The sequence below is a fragment of the Pseudophryne corroboree genome, chromosome 4, assembly GCF_028390025.1.
Source record: "Pseudophryne corroboree isolate aPseCor3 chromosome 4, aPseCor3.hap2, whole genome shotgun sequence".
Lineage (NCBI taxonomy): Eukaryota > Metazoa > Chordata > Amphibia > Anura > Myobatrachidae > Pseudophryne > Pseudophryne corroboree.
Window position 1 is genome coordinate 819,682,697 of NC_086447.1, and position 16,962 is coordinate 819,699,658.

The following is a 16,962-nucleotide window of genomic DNA, read 5'->3' on the forward strand; positions in this document are numbered from 1 at the left end:
TTTTTTTTTTGGGCGAAAAAATAATAATTTACTCACCGGTAATTCTATTTCTCGTAGTCCATAGTGGATGCTGGGAACTCCGTAAGGACCATGGGGAATAGACGGGCTCCGCAGGAGACTGGGCACTCTAAAAGAAAGATTAGGTACTATCTGGTGTGCACTGGCTCCTCCCTCTATGCCCCTCCTCCAGACCTCAGTTAAGGAAACTGTGCCCGGAAGAGCTGACACAACAAGGAAAGGATTTGGAATCCAGGGTAAGACTCATACTAGCCACACCAATCACACCGTACAACTTGTGATAACCATACCCAGTTAACAGTATGAACAACAACTGAGCCTCAGTAACAGATGGCTCATAACAATAACCCTTTAGTTAAGCAATAACTATATACATGTATTGCAGAGAGTCCGCACTTGGGACGGGCGCCCAGCATCCACTACGGACTACGAGAAATAGAATTACCGGTGAGTAAATTCTTATTTTCTCTGACGTCCTAGTGGATGCTGGGAACTCTGTAAGGACCATGGGGATTATACCAAAGCTCCCAAACGGGCGGGAGAGTGCGGATGACTCTGCAGCACCGAATGAGCAAAGGCAAGGTCCTCCTCAGCCAGGGTATCAAACTTGTAGAACTTAGCAAACGTGTTTGAACCCGACCAAGTAGCAGCTCGGCAAAGCTGTAAAGCCGAGACCCCTCGGGCAGCCGCCCAAGAAGAGCCCACCTTCCTTGTGGAATGGGCTTTTACTGATTTAGGATGCGGCAATCCTGCCGCAGAATGAGCTTGCTGAATCGTGTTACAGATCCAGCGTGCAATAGTTTGCTTTGAAGCAAGAGCACCCAGCTTGTTGGGTGCATGCAGGATAAACAGCGAGTCAGTTTTCCTGACTCCAGCCGTTCCGGCTACATAGATTTTCAAAGCCCTGACTACATCTAGTAACTTGGAGTCCTCCAAGTCCCGAGTAGCCGCAGGCACCACAATAGGTTGGTTCAAATGAAAAGCTGATACCACCTTAGGGAGAAATTGGGGACAAGTCCTCAATTCTGCCCTGTCCATATGAAAGATCAGATAAGGGCTTTTACATGACAAAGCCGCCAATTCTGACACACGCCTAGCCGAAGCTAAGGCCAATAGCATGACCACTTTCCACGTGAGATATTTTAGCTCCACGGTCTTAAGTGGCTCAAACCAGTGGGATTTCAGGAAATCCAACACAACGTTAAGATCCCAAGGTGCCACTGGAGGCACAAAAGGGGGGCTGAATATGCAGCACTCCCTTAACAAACGTCTGAACTTCAGGCAGTGAAGCCAGTTCTTTTGAAAGAAAATAGATAGGGCCGAAATCTGGACCTTTATGGATCCTAATTTCAGGCCCATAGTCACTCCTGACTGTAGGAAGAGCAGGAATCGACCCAGCTGGAATTCCTCTGTAGGGGCCTTCCTGGCCTCACACCAAGCAACATATTTTCGCCATATACGGTGATAATGTTGTGCTGTCACGTCTTTCCTAGCCTTTATCAGCGTAGGAATCACTTCATCTGGAATGCCCTTTTCCGTTAGGATCCGGCGTTCAACCGCCATGCCGTCAAACGCAGCCGCGGTAAGTCTTGGAACAGACAGGGCCACTGCTGTAACAGGTCCTGTCTGAGAGGTAGAGGCCATGGGTCCTCTGAGATCATTTCTTGTAGTTCTGGGTACCAAGTTCTTCTTGGCCAATCCGGAACGCTGGGTATAGTTCTTACTCCTCTCTTTCTTACTATCCTCAGTACCTTGGGTATGAGAGGAAGAGGAGGGAACACATAAACCGACTGGTACACCCACGGTGTCACTAGTGCGTCCACAGCTATCGTCTGAGGGTCCCTTGACCTGGCGCAATATTTTTTTAGCTTTTTGTTGAGGTGGGACGCCATCATGTCCACCTGTGGCCGTTCCCAACGGTTTACGATCTGCGTGAAGACTTCTGGATGAAGTCCCTACTCTCCCGGGTGGAGGTCGTGCCTGCTGAGGAAGTCTGCTTCCCAGTTGTCCACTCCCGGAATGAACACTGCTGACAGTGCTAGCACGTGATTTTCCGCCCATCGGAGAATCCTTGTGGCTTCTGCCATCGCCATCCTGCTTCTTGTGCCGCCCTGGCGGTTTACATGGGCGACCGCCGTGACGTTGTCTGATTGAATCAGCACTGGTTGGTTTTGAAGCAGGGGCTCTGCTTGACTCAGGGCGTTGTAAATGGCCCTTAGTTCCAGTATATTTATGTGTAGTGAAGTCTCCTGACTTGACCACTGTCCTTGGAAGTTCCTTCCCTGAGTGACTGCCCCCCATCCTCGGAGGCTTGCGTCCGTGGTCACCAGGACCCAGTCCTGTATGCCGAATCTGCGGCCCTCGAGAAGATGAGCACTCTGCAGCCACCACAGCAGAGACACCCTGGCCCTTGGGGACAGGGTGATCAACCAATGCATCTGAAGATGCGATCCGGACCATTTGTCTAACAGATCCCACTGAAAGATCCTTGCATGGAACCTGCCGAAGGGAATTGCTTCGTAACAAGCCACCATCTTTCCCAGGACTCGCGTGCAGTGATGCACTGACACCTGTTTTGGTTTCAGGAGGTCCCTGACCAGAGATGACAATTCCTGGGCCTTCTCCACCGGGAGAAACACCTTCTTCTGTTCTGTGTCCAGAATCATGCCCAGGAAGAGCAGACGCGTCGCAGGAATCAGCTGCGACTTTGGGATATTCAGAATCCAGCCGTGCTGTTGCAACACTTCCCGAGACAGTGCTACGCTGACTAACAACTGCTCTCTGGATCTCGCCTTTATAAAGAGATCGTCCAAGTACGGGATAATTATAACTCCCTTCTTCCGAAGGAGTATCATCATTTCGGCCATTACCTTGGTAAATACTCTCGGTGCCGTGGACAGACCAAACGGCAACGTCTGGAATTGGTAATGACAATCCTGTACCACAAACCTGAGGTACTCCTGGTGAGGTGGGTAAATGGGGACATGCAAGTAAGCATCCTTGACGTCCAGCGACACCATAAAATCCCCCTCTTCCAGGCTTGCAATAACCGCCCTGAGCGATTCCATTTTGAACTTGAACTTCCTTATATAAGTGTTCAAGGATTTTAAATTCAGAATGGGTCTCACCGAACCGTCTGGTTTCGGTACCACAAACATTGTGGAATAGTAACCCCGTCCCTGTTGAAGGAGGGGAACCTTGATTATCACCTGCTGGAGGTACAGCTTGTGAATTGCCGCCAGTACTACCTCCCTTTCCCTGGGAGTAGCTGGCAAGGCTGATTTGAGGTAATGGCGAGCGGGAGTCGCCTCGAACTCCAGCTTGTATACCTGAGATACAATTTGTACAGCCCAGAGATCCACTTGTGAGCGAACCCACTGGTTGCTGAAGTTTCGGAGACGCGCCCCCACCGCACCCGGCTCCGCCTGTGGAGCCCCAGCGTCATGCGGTGGACTTAGAGGAAGCGGGGGAGGATTTTTGTTCCTGGGAACTGGCTGCCTGGTGCAGCTTCTTTCCTCTACCCCTGCCCCTGGGCAGAAAGGATGCGCCTCTGATCCGCTTGCCTTTCTGAGGCCGAAAGGACTGTACATGATAATACGGTGCTTTCTTAGGCTGTGAGGGAACCTGAGGTAAAAAAGTTGACTTCCCGGCTGTTGCCGTGGATACGAGGTCCGAGAGACCGTCCCCAAACAATTCCTCACCCTTATAAGGCAAAACCTCCATGTGTCTTTTAGAATCAGCATCACCTGTCCACTGCCGAGTCCATAATACTCTCCTGGCAGAAATAGACATTGCATTAATTCTAGATGCCAGCAGGCAAATGTCCCTCTGTGCATCCCGCATATATAAGACGACGTCTTTTATATGTTCTATGGTTAGCAAAATAGTATCCCTGTCGAGGGAATCAATGTTGTCTGACAGGGTATCAGACCATGCGGCTGCAGCACTAGACATCCATGCTGAAGCAATAGCAGGTCTCAGTAGAGTACCTGAGTGTGTATACACAGACTTCAGGATAGCCTCCTGCTTTCTATCTGCAGGCTCCTTTAAGGCGGCCGTATCCTGAGACGGCAGTGCCACCTTTTTTGATAAGCGTGAGCGCCTTGTCCACCCTAGGGGATGTTTCCCAACGTGACCTATCCGTTGGCGGGAAAGGGTACGCCATCAGTAACCTCTTAGAAATCACTAGTTTCTTATCGGGGGAACTCCACGCTTCCTCACACAGTTCATTTAATTCATCAGATGGGGGAAAAGTCACTGGCTGCTTTTTCTCCCCAAACATAATACCCTTCTTGGTAGTAACCGGGTTAATATCAGAAATGTGCAATACATTTTTCATTGCAGTAATCATGCATCGGATGGCTTCTGTAGACTGTGCATTTGTCTCATCCTCATCTACACTGGAGTCAGACTCCGTGTCGACATCTGTGTCTACCATCTGAGCTAGCGGGCGTTTATGAGCCCCTGATGGCCTCTGAGACGCCTGGGCAGGCGCGGGTTGAGATCCCGGCTGTCCCAAGGCTGCTGCGTCATCGAACCTTTTATGTAAGGAGTTGACACTGTCTGTTAAGACCTTCCACATATCCATCCAATCCGGTGTCGGCCCCGTCGGGGGCGACACCACACTTATCTGCCCTTGCTCCGACTCCACGTTACCCTCCTCATCAAACATGTCGACACAGCCGTACCGACACACCGCACACACACAGGGAATGCTCTGACTGAGGACAGGACCCCACAAAGTCCTTCGGGGAGACAGAGAGAGAGTATGCCAGCACACACCACAGCGCTATATAACACAGGGATTTTCACTATAATGAGTGATTTTTCCCAATAGCTGCTTATTATCTTATTTGCGCCTAAATTTATGTGCCCCCCTCTCTTTTTTACCCTTCTTGTACAGGATACTGCAGGGGAGAGCCTGGGGAGCGTCCTTCCAGCGGAGCTGTGAAGAAAAAATGGCGCTGGTGTGCTGAGGAAGAAGGCCCCGCCCCCTCAGTGGCGGGCTTCTCCCGCGTTTTGTATAGCTTAATGGCGGGGTTTTTTGCACATATACAGTTTTCCAGACTGTATTATGTGCATAATGTGCCAAAAGGTATTCTTATTGCTGCCCAGGGCGCCCCCCCCCCCCCCCAGCGCCCTGCACTCTACAGTGACCGGAGTGTGTGGTGTGCAGTGGGAGCAATGGCGCACAGCTGCGGTGCTGTGCGCTACCTTAATGAAGATCGGAGTCTTCTGCCGCCGATTTCATCTCCTTCTTCTGTCTTCTGGCTCTGCAAGGGGGACGGCGGCGCGGCTCCGGGAACGGACGATCGAGGTCAGGCCCTGTGTTCGAGCCCTCTGGAGCTAATGGTGTCCAGTAGCCTAAGAAGCACAAGCTAGCTGCACGCAGGTAGGTTTGCTTCTCTCCCCTCAGTCCCACGTAGCAGTGAGTCTGTTGCCAGCAGATCTCACTGAAAATAAAAAACCTAACAAATACTTTCTTTCTAGCAAGCTCAGGAGAGCACACTAGGAGCACCCAGCTCTGGCCGGGCACAGATTCTAACGGAGGTCTGGAGGAGGGGCATAGAGGGAGGAGCCAGTGCACACCAGATAGTACCTAATCTTTCTTTTAGAGTGCCCAGTCTCCTGCGGAGCCCGTCTATTCCCCATGGTCCTTACGGAGTTCCCAGCATCCACTAGGACGTCAGAGAAAGTCCCGTTTTTCGACAATTTCGGGAATTCGACCGCAATTGCATATACCCCTATATCTGCCCCCCCCCCCTCCCTGCAGTGCACATGGTTTTGCACATTAGCTAACAAATTTGCTGCTACGATCAAGCCTTGTCGGATATGCATACGGCCAGGTGGTGCAGGGCTTCATTCGCGCAGGCAAGGGTGGGGATGTACACGCCCATAAGGACAATTGAGGCAAATTCCTGGGGGGAATAGAAGGGGTTGTAGTTGATACTTAGCATCTACAGGTGAGGGTTACATGATTTGCCTAGGATTGTGACACTGGTGCACCATCTTTCGTTGATGTAGAAGCAGATGCCACCACCCTTCGTTTTTCCTGAGAGAACCCTGGAGCGATCTGCCCTGAAGAGACCGAAGCCCGGCAGAGACATCTGACATCCGAAACATCCTAAAATGGCATTAACTTGCCATGGAAAAAAGCCACAGCCACTGTATCATAGCAGTTCTTATACAGATTCAGAGACTCAGTTGCACACAGATATACAAGTATGGTATATAAAATTAATCAGCGCAGTCTCGTGGTGTGTCCTAGCTGCATTGTGACTCAGATGCATTTTCGGTTAGCAAAACGCATAAGAGACACCCGATGTTAGCAGAGTCTCATGGAACTTGGCACCCGCCGAGAGGGGCTGTTTGCATGACTGAAGCAATTATGTACAAGGACACCTCTGTAGTAACAGATATTCTTAGTGTCTTTTAATATCTCTAAAAATGTATAGCGATCCTGCGGCTTACTGACTCTGCCCCGCAGACTGAAAATACACAACTAAACAAAGCCTAAATTAATGATACAATAAAACCATCTAAATTTAAAAAATGTAAAGAGTAGGAGAATAGACTGAGAGGAGTGTTTAGTGGATGCAAGAAGGCAGCATCTCTAGACAGAAATAGGAGCTTTATAAATGGCTTTTAAGCTAGTTTTACATAGAAATTTCCTAACATTGCATTAATATCTGCATTGTTTATGTGGAGGAGAGGAAGTGCGCACATTTTATTTTCTGTCCCCACTCCGCCGGGAACCCCATTCCTGGTGCCATCTGGCCTGTGGCTGTCTGGATGGTAGAAGGGACACACCTCTATGGTTTCAGCAGTCCTGGCTGGCTACCTCATGTCAGTTTTTCCAGTGATTTTAGAGTATCCATCATTGGGCTGAAAGCACCAGTTATGGTAGAAAATGAGGGTGACACCCCACCTTTACATAAACATATAAATCATTTATTTTTAACATGCAGAAGTAGGCAGAGTGTGTCAAAATTGTCTATTTGAAGGGACATTGTCCAACTGTCCCCATACACTGAAACAATAATCGCCAACTAGTAGGAATGACCATTTTGTGACCTTTTTTTTTGGTGTTTGAAGTCAAGCGGCTAATTACGGTTTACTCCCATATGCTAAAATATTATCGTCCCAACCAGTCAACTGGTTGCCTGGATGGGACAATATTGTTATACTGGTTGGCCAACTTCACATGCTAAATCTAGGACAAATATAAAAGTGCAACAAATTCTAGAAAAATCAACAAAATGAAGGTCATTACCAATCACATACTTACTGTACATGCGCTTGTTTCTGTGGTCAAACAAAACCTTTCTTCTTTATGTTTTAAACATTGTGAAAATTACTGCATCAAAAACCTCAACTAAAATATTGTTTCTGTACAGCTTTTTTTTGCAGAATAAAGTATTTTCAGTTTTTGTTCCTAATTAATTTTAAGAAATGATTGGTGTGATCAGATGACCTCACTCTGCCAGGCAATTACACATTTTTGACACAGACAGAATAGAGGGTGGTTACTCGTCACTTAATAATCTGAGTGGGCTTACTTCACCACTCCCGGGGATTCCCTCTCACCATCAGTAACAGTATGTTAATGACTACTCCCACCGCGTAGTGGGCTGATTTAGATTTCTCTTCTGTTCATTTACTTTGCATTTTGTTTATTGATAAAAATAAACAATGAACACTTCTATTTTTGAAAGCATTCTTACTTTGCTGCTATTTTTCCCACACCTGCTTAAAACTTTTGCACAGTACTGTAAATAGTAAATACTGCTAGTACATGCATGATAATGTACCAAATCAAACAAGGGTGGCCCTGAGTTTAAGGAAGCCAGGATGGGGAAATATTCCCTCCATCTTCTTCCTATAGCATGATTTCTGCAGAAAAGAGGTTTCATCTGATGATCACCTGAGAATACCTTCTCAGAGCTCACACAACTTAAAGGAGGAGGTTTCCTCTTTCAAACACGGAACCTCTGCGTCTGTGGGGTGGGGTTGGGGTGGGGGTGGTGGTGGGGGGTTTGGAGGGTTATTGGTGGGGGGCATGAGGGGTGAAATTGAGCATTTTGAATTCTCTCAACTCTATTTCCAGGCTTGTAGAACAGTACAGATGCATCTTCTTACACCTATCCCTTATGCGCTATAATAACTTGAGACGCATGGAATGCTTTTAAAATTCCACAAAGGGTAACGATTCCTGTACTTTTTCCCAAATTTTGTGTCCAAATTTGCGAATAGTGTGCTAAGCCCTATTTTTTATTTTTTTTATGTCTTCTTATCCACTTTCTTTTTCCTGAAAATCATGGCCTAATTTATGTTTGAACGCAAATGCAATTGTGATTTTCTAGGCTGCTAATATCAGCAAGTGAAGCAGCCGCCCAGGAACGAAAAGAGATGCACACTGGAGTCATCGCAAACTCATTCGTAATGCGTACACATTCACATGCTATACACAAAAATGGGGAACATCAAGGGCTAAGTGAAACTGGAGGGAGGTAGGTTCAGGGGAAATTTGAGGAAAAATTACTTCACAGAAAGAGTAGTGGACAAGTGGAATAGCCTCCCATCAGGGGTGGTAGAGGCTAAGACAGTACAGCAATTTAAGCATGGGATATACATAAGAATATCCTCACAAAGAAATAAGGATCAAATAAGGTTTGAGGTAAAAATATGGTAAAAAAGGGGCAGACTAGATGGGCCAAAAGGTTCTTATCTGCCGTTACATTCTATGTTTTTATGCTTGAATGTTGGTCTATGGCTACTGGAGAAAAAGACGACTCTTTTTGGGGCTACTCTTACAATAAATATATACATCTCAAATAGTAACTAAAATGTAACCTTTATTAGCTATAACAGTCTATGGCTAAGCAGACTGGACACAGCAGTAGAGACTCAAACGCCATGTTTTTGCAAGTACAAGCTTGCAGCTGTCAGCAGATATATTCGCCAAAAACGCCTGTGTTTTCCCAACCACGCCCAGCAATCACTCCATTTACACCTCCAAACGATTACTTCCTGTCACTTTTCCATGAAATCCTCACTGTGAGCGAGATTGCAGCGTCCCTTTCGTGAATGCACATTGCGATTGCAGCACATGCAGGCTTGGCGGGAGCATTTCTGGGGTGGCTGCGTGACTTCACACGCAACTGCTCAGATTTAAAAAATGGCGTTGGACCGCCTGACAGCGCATTCTGGCTGCGCTGGCAGTGGTCAACCTTAATTCGATGAATCTACAATTAAACTGCGACCACATCGTAGGCACCCAGCATGCGAGAAGATGGACGCAGATTTTGCTACGTATACAGCGATTTGCATCCATCTCTGAATAACCCCCTAAGTACTGTATTTAGGATTAGTATGTTTTTTATTTTTTTATAAAAAAGGAATATAAAGTAACATAAAATACATAATGATGCATGGAATAAGTCACTCATACAGTACAGGACCGGGTTTTCTTTTTGCCTTTTTACCCAGGATTATTTACTTTTTCCTGAATTTTGGATTAGATTTTTTTTTGTCTCAAAGCTATTAGTATAACGTAGAAGTTTAAGTCAAAGTCTTTGGCGCACCAAATGGAATATCTGGCACGTTTTGAGGACAGATTACTTAGTTATCGCATATTCCGTTGCGTTTTTACAATTGTAAACAAAAGTGTAAAAATAAAACTGGGTAATAATAGACAGACACAGTGGTAGGAAAACCCTGCACGCAAGCTTATAATCTACAGATACAGGTATGTCCTCATACATCAAGCCTCAATACGGCATACACTGCGAGGTGCCTGGCGTCGGTGAGGTGGCAGTTCCAGAGCCGCTCTGCTAACGTCAGGCGTCTTTTTTTGATATGCGAATAAAATGCCCAAACAGACTCCGCTGATTTAAAGGATATGTGGCATGCCTATATTGTGTGTGTGCAACTGCGGCTGTTTTCCTGGAAAACACAGTAACGTAGCATTTAGTTTGCAGATAAAGCTGCAGTCGCACACAGAATATAGGCATGCCACATATCACTTTAATCAGCAGAGTCTGCTGGTGCATCTTATTCGCACAGTGATGTGAATAAGACACATTTTCAGGTGAAAAATGCACATAAAGACGCCCGGTGTTAAGTAAATGCGCACTCATGACTAGTCGCAACTAGAAGGGTTGTTTAATGTGATTGCAGCAAGGATGTAAGAGGACACATCTGTAAAGGGAAATAGGCATTTATACACAAGCACAGGCGCTATCTATTGCATAATGGTACAGCTAGATTGCAAAGGTTCTGGGTGGCCTGTATGATACAGTCACACAGCAATGTTGGCCAGGGGTCAGGACTGTACAGAGGGGATGTAATTAGGTAGGAAATCTTATGAAGGTTATGTGGGCGGTTCCGGATTTGATAATCTTGCCGGAAGAGGTGAGTTCTCAGGATAGATGGATGTGAGATGCTCTGTATGCACTATTTTGCATGTTACTGCACAGCCATGGTGTGACCGTTGAGACTGCTGTAAGCACAGTGCATGGATCAGGGACATCAACGTAACAATAAACAATGAACTAAGGCAATATACCGTGCAGCACTGTAACACAGATGGAAGCTAAAGCTATTTTTCCAGAAACGGCTGTTGATGTCGGTAGCAATGTACTTGTGAGGAACCTTTTGTGCTATAATATACCTGTAGCCTGTTTCATAATTACATTTTCCCAGTCAGATGTTCTCAGAAACTGCTCTAAGTAGCCAAATAAGCATTATGAAGAATTTTTCAGAGAAGGAGGCAAACTTGGCTCTTCTAACTCTCTAACTGTGTTTGTTCCTAGTACAAGATGAACGTCACACAGGAAAAGTACTACTAGGTTATTTACCAAGAACAATGGAGAACATCGGAAAATCATTATGAAACAACAAACGTACATTTTCAGAAAACAGACTGGCAAACGATGCCTCTTAGCACATGCTGAACAGAATAATGCAGTTATCAAGACGCCTTTCATTGATACAGTCTGACAATGTGCTGGTGTGGTGTCCTTACCTGTAACATGATGTCCCATAAGGACACTCCGGCCGATCATCACTGTCATCCTGACTTCCATTCTCCACGTAATCACTGTCGCCTGGGTGACTAAATTCTTGGAAGTGAACTGGGTTTTTTCTAGAAGAGAACACACATTTGAATGGGTTTAGTCCCTCTGTGTATCTGGAAATGTACATTTTAAGTTAGAAAGAAAACACAGGTTTTTTTTTTTTATAAGATGGGTTCCTTTTTAAATCAACATTATACATCATCATACGAAGCTAAACACTTCATGAATAAAAAATAAAATGTTTTAAGACATTTCTACCTAACAATTCATTTATGACTATAGCTATTATGTGACGGATTACACTACTCAACAGCCATTTTGCTTCTTACACGTAATATAACAATTGCAATGTAATTTCATTACCACTTTTGTTATTTATGTGTATCAAATAAATGTGATGCAGTGATCGCGCTGAGCCGGAAAAAAAGTGGGTCCCAGGGACCCCTCACTTTTAAAAATTGGGGTCCTACCGGTCCTTTTCTGGGTCCCATTGGAGTGAAGGTACATATTAATCTCATTACCGATTCAAACATAAAAACACAGACTTGATTTGGACACTACAAAAGTGTAGCAGGAGGGGGGAAGTGACAAAGCTGCTGGGCTGTGTAGCATACAGACACTGTACCAGAGCTGTAACTAGACATTTTGGTGCCCTTGTGGCAGAAAGTGAATTGGTGCTCCCCGCCCTACACTGCAAAGAACAGAAAATGTGCGCCAAAGGCGCGCCACAAAAATTTAGAGGCGTGGCCACATAATAGTGCCGATTCACATTACACCACACAGTAGTGCCGCTTATGCACATTGCACCGGGTAGAGCACGTTACACACTTTGCACCGGGTAGAGCACATTACACACTTTGCACCGGGAAGAGCACGTTACACACTTTGCACCGGGTAGAGCACGTTAGACACTTTGCACCGGGTAGAGCACGTTAGACACTTTGCACCGGGTAGAGCACGTTATACACTTTGCACCGGGTAGAGCACGTTAGACACTTTGCACCGGGTAGAGCACGTTAGACACTTTGCACCGGGTAGAGCACGTTAGACACTTTGCACCGGGTAGAGCACGTTACACACTTTGCACCGGGTACAGCACGTTACACACTTTGCACCGGGTACAGCACGTTACACACTTTGCATCGGGTAGAGCACGTTACACACTTTGCACCGGGTAGAGTACGTTACACACTTTGCACACCGGGTACAGTACGTTATACACTTTGTAGCCACCACCTCAGACCCCCCCCCCCCAGACACAGCGATCACGGGTGTCAGCGAGGGAGGATGGTGTCCACAGTGATTGTGCGGGAAAGGGGGGGGAAAATTGTGCAGGAAGGGGGTGCCCAGTCATTGCAGGTGTCACTGGAGGGGGTGTCCTGACTGTGGCGAGTACTCACAACACCATATCGATATTAGCTTATCCAGCCTGTAGCAATGCCCCCCAGCAGCCGCATCTTACCAGCGCCGCATCACCCTCCCTCCCTATGTAATGAGCCAGGCAAGGAGCGGACTGAGCAGCAGAGTAGCCGCTGCCCCGCTCACTGTCTCATCTGCCAGGCTGTGTGGACCGCGCCTCTCACTCGCAGCGTCGGCCCCGTATCCCGCGGCAGCGCACTGACGGGTGAGGACAGGGAGGAGGACGGATCACACACTGACAGCGCATTGCTGTGCAGCGCAGCGCTTCCTCACCTTTAAATTCAAACCTGAAAGATTATCAGATATCACCAAACTGAGAAATAAACCTGCTGTCTAGAGGTAAACTGAACACACCTTTCAACGTACACTCAATCCAGAGCCGGCGCTGGGCATCTCCTATATAATAAAAGGCTAACTCTGCTCCTTACCCGTGTGCACCACTGGCCACTAGATGGCACCTGACAAAGCAATTCAAGTTTTGCGCTGTTCGGACGCGCACAGCCTCCGGTGCAGACATTAGTTATGTTGTCATATACAGTAATTTTATATATATTAATTTGATATGCAACACCTATATATCTTTGTGCCATGGAGTCTGAAGCACAAATGAACATGGCGTTAAAAAAGAGAAAAGCAAAGTAATGTTTCACTGTATTAAATGTCCATAATTGTTAACTGATAAAGGGGGTGATTCCGAGGAGATCGCCCGCTAGCTACTTTTAGCAGCCGTGCAAACGCATAGTCACCGCCCACGGGAGAGTGTATTTTCGCTTTGCAAGTGTGCGAACGCGTGTGTACCCCAGCGGGACGAAAAAGTTTTTTGCAGTTTCTGAGTAGCTCGGTACTTACTCAGCCCTTGCGATCACTTCAGTCTTTTTGGTCCCGGAATTGACGTCAGACACCCGCCCTGCAAACGCCTGGACACGCCTGTGTTTTTCCAAACACTCCGTGAAAACGGTCAGTTGACACCCATAAACGCCCTCTTCCTGTCAATCTCCTTGCGATCGGCTGTGCGAATGGATTCTTCATTAAATCCATCACCCAGCAACGATTCGCTTTGTACCAGTACGACGCGCCTGCGCATTGCGGTGCATATGCATGCACAGTAGTAACCTGTTCGCTGCGAAAAACGGCGAGTGATCAACTCGGAATAACCCCCAAAGTCCAAGGGCCGTATTGACAATGGTAATGTACAGCGCCAGGAAAAGGGTGGTAGCCTTGGGCTTATCTGATACCACACGTTAACCCATAGACCACAGGATAAGTTTCCGGACCTATGGGATAACAGACGTGTGACACTTGCGATCAGGGCAGTTAAAGCATTTTTATGTTCGAGCCTCCTCAGGCTCAAACCGAAATCCACTATTTCTAAAGCCTACGGGCTGTTCGTAGGCTGCCGCGGGCTATAACTGAATAGACACAGCAAATCAATTAGAAAGCGGTAGTTAACCACGAGTAATTTAATTCACCCCCTAGAATAAAGTAAAAACTGCAATATAAAGTAGGGGCAGTGAAGCATTATTACATTATAATTCTTGGCTAAACATTGCTTTTGATGATCAGATATAAAAGGAAATTTGCACGACACTATGCCAATACAGCAGAACAATGCCAAAAAACAGTACCTAAGACAAATCATACATACTCAGGTATATAACAAAGGCTTAGATAAGAATTCAATATGGGATCCCGGCGGACATAAGACCGACACTGGGATCCCGATGGCGAGGGCAGCATGTCCCCTCGCGAGCTCCCTGCGCTCGCCACGTTGTGGGCCCAGTGGCAAGCTTTGCTCATCACACTAATTTATTCCCCCTCGAGGGGTGGCAAGGACCACCCCCAGAGTGGAGATTCCAGGACCCGGTCGGGATTGCGACCGTCGGGATTCCCGCATCGGGATCCCAACCGCTAGGAAACTAACTGCTTCCCTTAGATAATGAACACTGTTATTGCACAATATAATCGAGGCATAACAATATTGTGCTCCCTTGCATAACTCTCTACACAGTACTGGTGGCCTTGAGATTGTTACATAATGTATTTTATATAAATGAGGCAAAAAATTATTTAAAAAAAAAAAGCTCACGTTACAATCTTTAGTATAGAAGTGAAAGTAGAGAAACGATGTTAATGTTAACTTTAATAAGAATGAAAGAATAGTCTGACTGATGCCCGTAATATCAGAGGAACCTGCCAGAGCGGGATGCAGTCAATTTGCCAGCAGTCGGGATCCCGGCCAAACCAGCCAGAGCGATGTCAACCAACACCACAAATTATCACCTCCACACATAATTGCTGCCACTTTACTAATGACAAATATGTGGCCATTTACTACTTTAATTTTCTATTGGTGAAATTGTACATATCTGAAATTAATCAGACCCCGGCTGCACCTCCCTGCAAATGTTTAACACGTGTAACACTCTATGACTTGCTGGCTACCTTTGGTACTACTGTACATCTTGTTGGCCTCACTTGCTCCCCTCCAATCTGTCCTCAACTCCGCAGCTAGGCTTATCTTCCTCTCCCGCCGCTCCCCTTCGACAAAATCTACACTGGCTCCCATTCCCCTACAGAAACCTTCAAACTGCTCACCCTCACATACAAGACCATCTCTAATTCCACTGCTCCCTACATCTCCGACCTCCTCTCCCTTCATACTCTCTCCCGCCCCCTATGTTCGGCCAATGACCGTCGCCTCTCCTCTGCCCAGGTTACAGCTTCCCATGCTGGAGTTCAAGATTTTGCCCATGCTGCACCCCTTCAGTGGAACGCGCACCCCCGCTCAATTAGACTCTCCCCGACCTTGCAAAGCTTCAAACGGGCACTGAAAATCCACCTATCAAAGCATACCCTTCCAATGCATAACCTAGTCCTGAGGCTGCTCCTCCATCCCCCTGCCTCATGCCTTGACCATCTCTGCTTTGCATACATACTGCCATCAGGCTACCTCCCGCTTGCTTGCACCGCATGTCATCTGTCTGTCGCCCTTCCCACTGGATTGTTAGCTCTTTCCTCTTGTTGTCAAAGCCCTCTTCGACACATTTCACTCATAGCTCTCTCCTACTCAGCAACCATCTTTACCCGCTTTTTGTCCTGCTGGTAATGGCTCATCTCTATCTATGGCCGCCAGCCCCAAGTAGTACGATGATTACTCCCTCGCTACTTCCATCTTAGCTGTATTATGTTTTCACACTTGTGGTGCTCTTTGTTACCTGTACTCTATTTTTGTTATTTACAGTTGCAAGAAAAAGTATGTGAACCCTTTGGAATTTCATGGATTTGTGCAAAAACTGGTCATAAAATGTGTTCTGATTTTAATCTAAGTCACAACAATAGACAAACACAGTCTGCTGAAACTAATACCACACAAACAACTGTATGTTCTCATGTTTTATTGAACACACCATGTAAACATTCACAGTGCAGGGTGGACAAAGTATGTGAACCCTTGGATTTAATAACTGGTTGACCCTCATTTGGCAGCAATAACCTCAACCAAACATTTCCTATAGTTGCATATCAGACCTGCACAACGGTCAGGGGGAATTTTGAACCATTCCTCTTTACAAAACTGTTTCAGTTCAGCAATATTCTTGGGTTGTCTGGTGTGAATCAGTCTCTTGAGGTCATGACACAGCATCTCAATCGGGTTGAGGTCAGGACTCTGACTGGGCCACTCCAGAATGCGTATTTTCTTCTGTTGAAGCCATTCTGTCGTTGATCTACTTCTGTGCTTTGGGTCGTTTTCCTTTTGCATTATCCATCTTCTGTTGAGCTTCCATTGGTGGACAGATGGCCTTCAGTTCTCCTGCAAAATGTCTTGATAAACTTGGGAATTAATTTTTCCGTTGATGATAGCAATCTGTCCAGGCTCTGAGACATCAGTCTTTGTCTTTAAATGTTGCGCCAAGAATTCTGCATGTAATTAATTCCAACCAGTGAGGGTACTGGTTTAATCTACGGCTGCATCATTTTGTTTGTCACTCTTGTCATACTTTCTTCCTCCTTTTTTCTTTTTCTTTTTCTATTCTATCTGTCTTTCTGTAGAGGAGTTAGCGCAGACAATATCATACTCCAAGTCCCATTTCTCAACCCTAAAGATTGTCAGCTGCACTCCAAACCTATTATATATAAAAATGTTGATTCTAAGACAGGAACGAATGGAAAAGCTAAAAAACATTTTTTGTGAAGAAGAACTACCTCAGGAAACAGTTATTCAAACGGACAATGTGTGTACTCTTTTTCTTAGATATGAGAAATTACTCATATCAGAGATAAAGCAATGGTGGGACGCCACCACGCTAACTAAATATTTGGAAAACAAATTAATTCCGAGAGGTCTCAGAATTAATAAGGAAGCTTCATTTGCTTCAACTGATGAGTCATTTGGGATACAATGGAATCAAATTTTGGATGACTGCTCACGTAAACTTATGGAGCTTAT

The 16,962-nt window shown here is 46.1% G+C and overlaps 1 protein-coding gene across 3 annotated transcripts in view; it reads right to left on the reverse strand.

Annotated features, from left to right (window-relative positions):
* The window catches only part of APLF (aprataxin and PNKP like factor), a 390,356-nt gene that overhangs the window by 58,847 nt on the left and 314,547 nt on the right, over positions 1-16,962 (reverse strand). For all 3 annotated transcript variants that reach the window (XM_063918498.1, XM_063918497.1, XM_063918499.1), the window contains one exon: positions 11,045-11,164. In XM_063918498.1, coding sequence (XP_063774568.1) covers positions 11,045-11,164 — 120 coding nt within the window. The remainder of the gene's footprint in view (positions 1-11,044; positions 11,165-16,962) is intronic.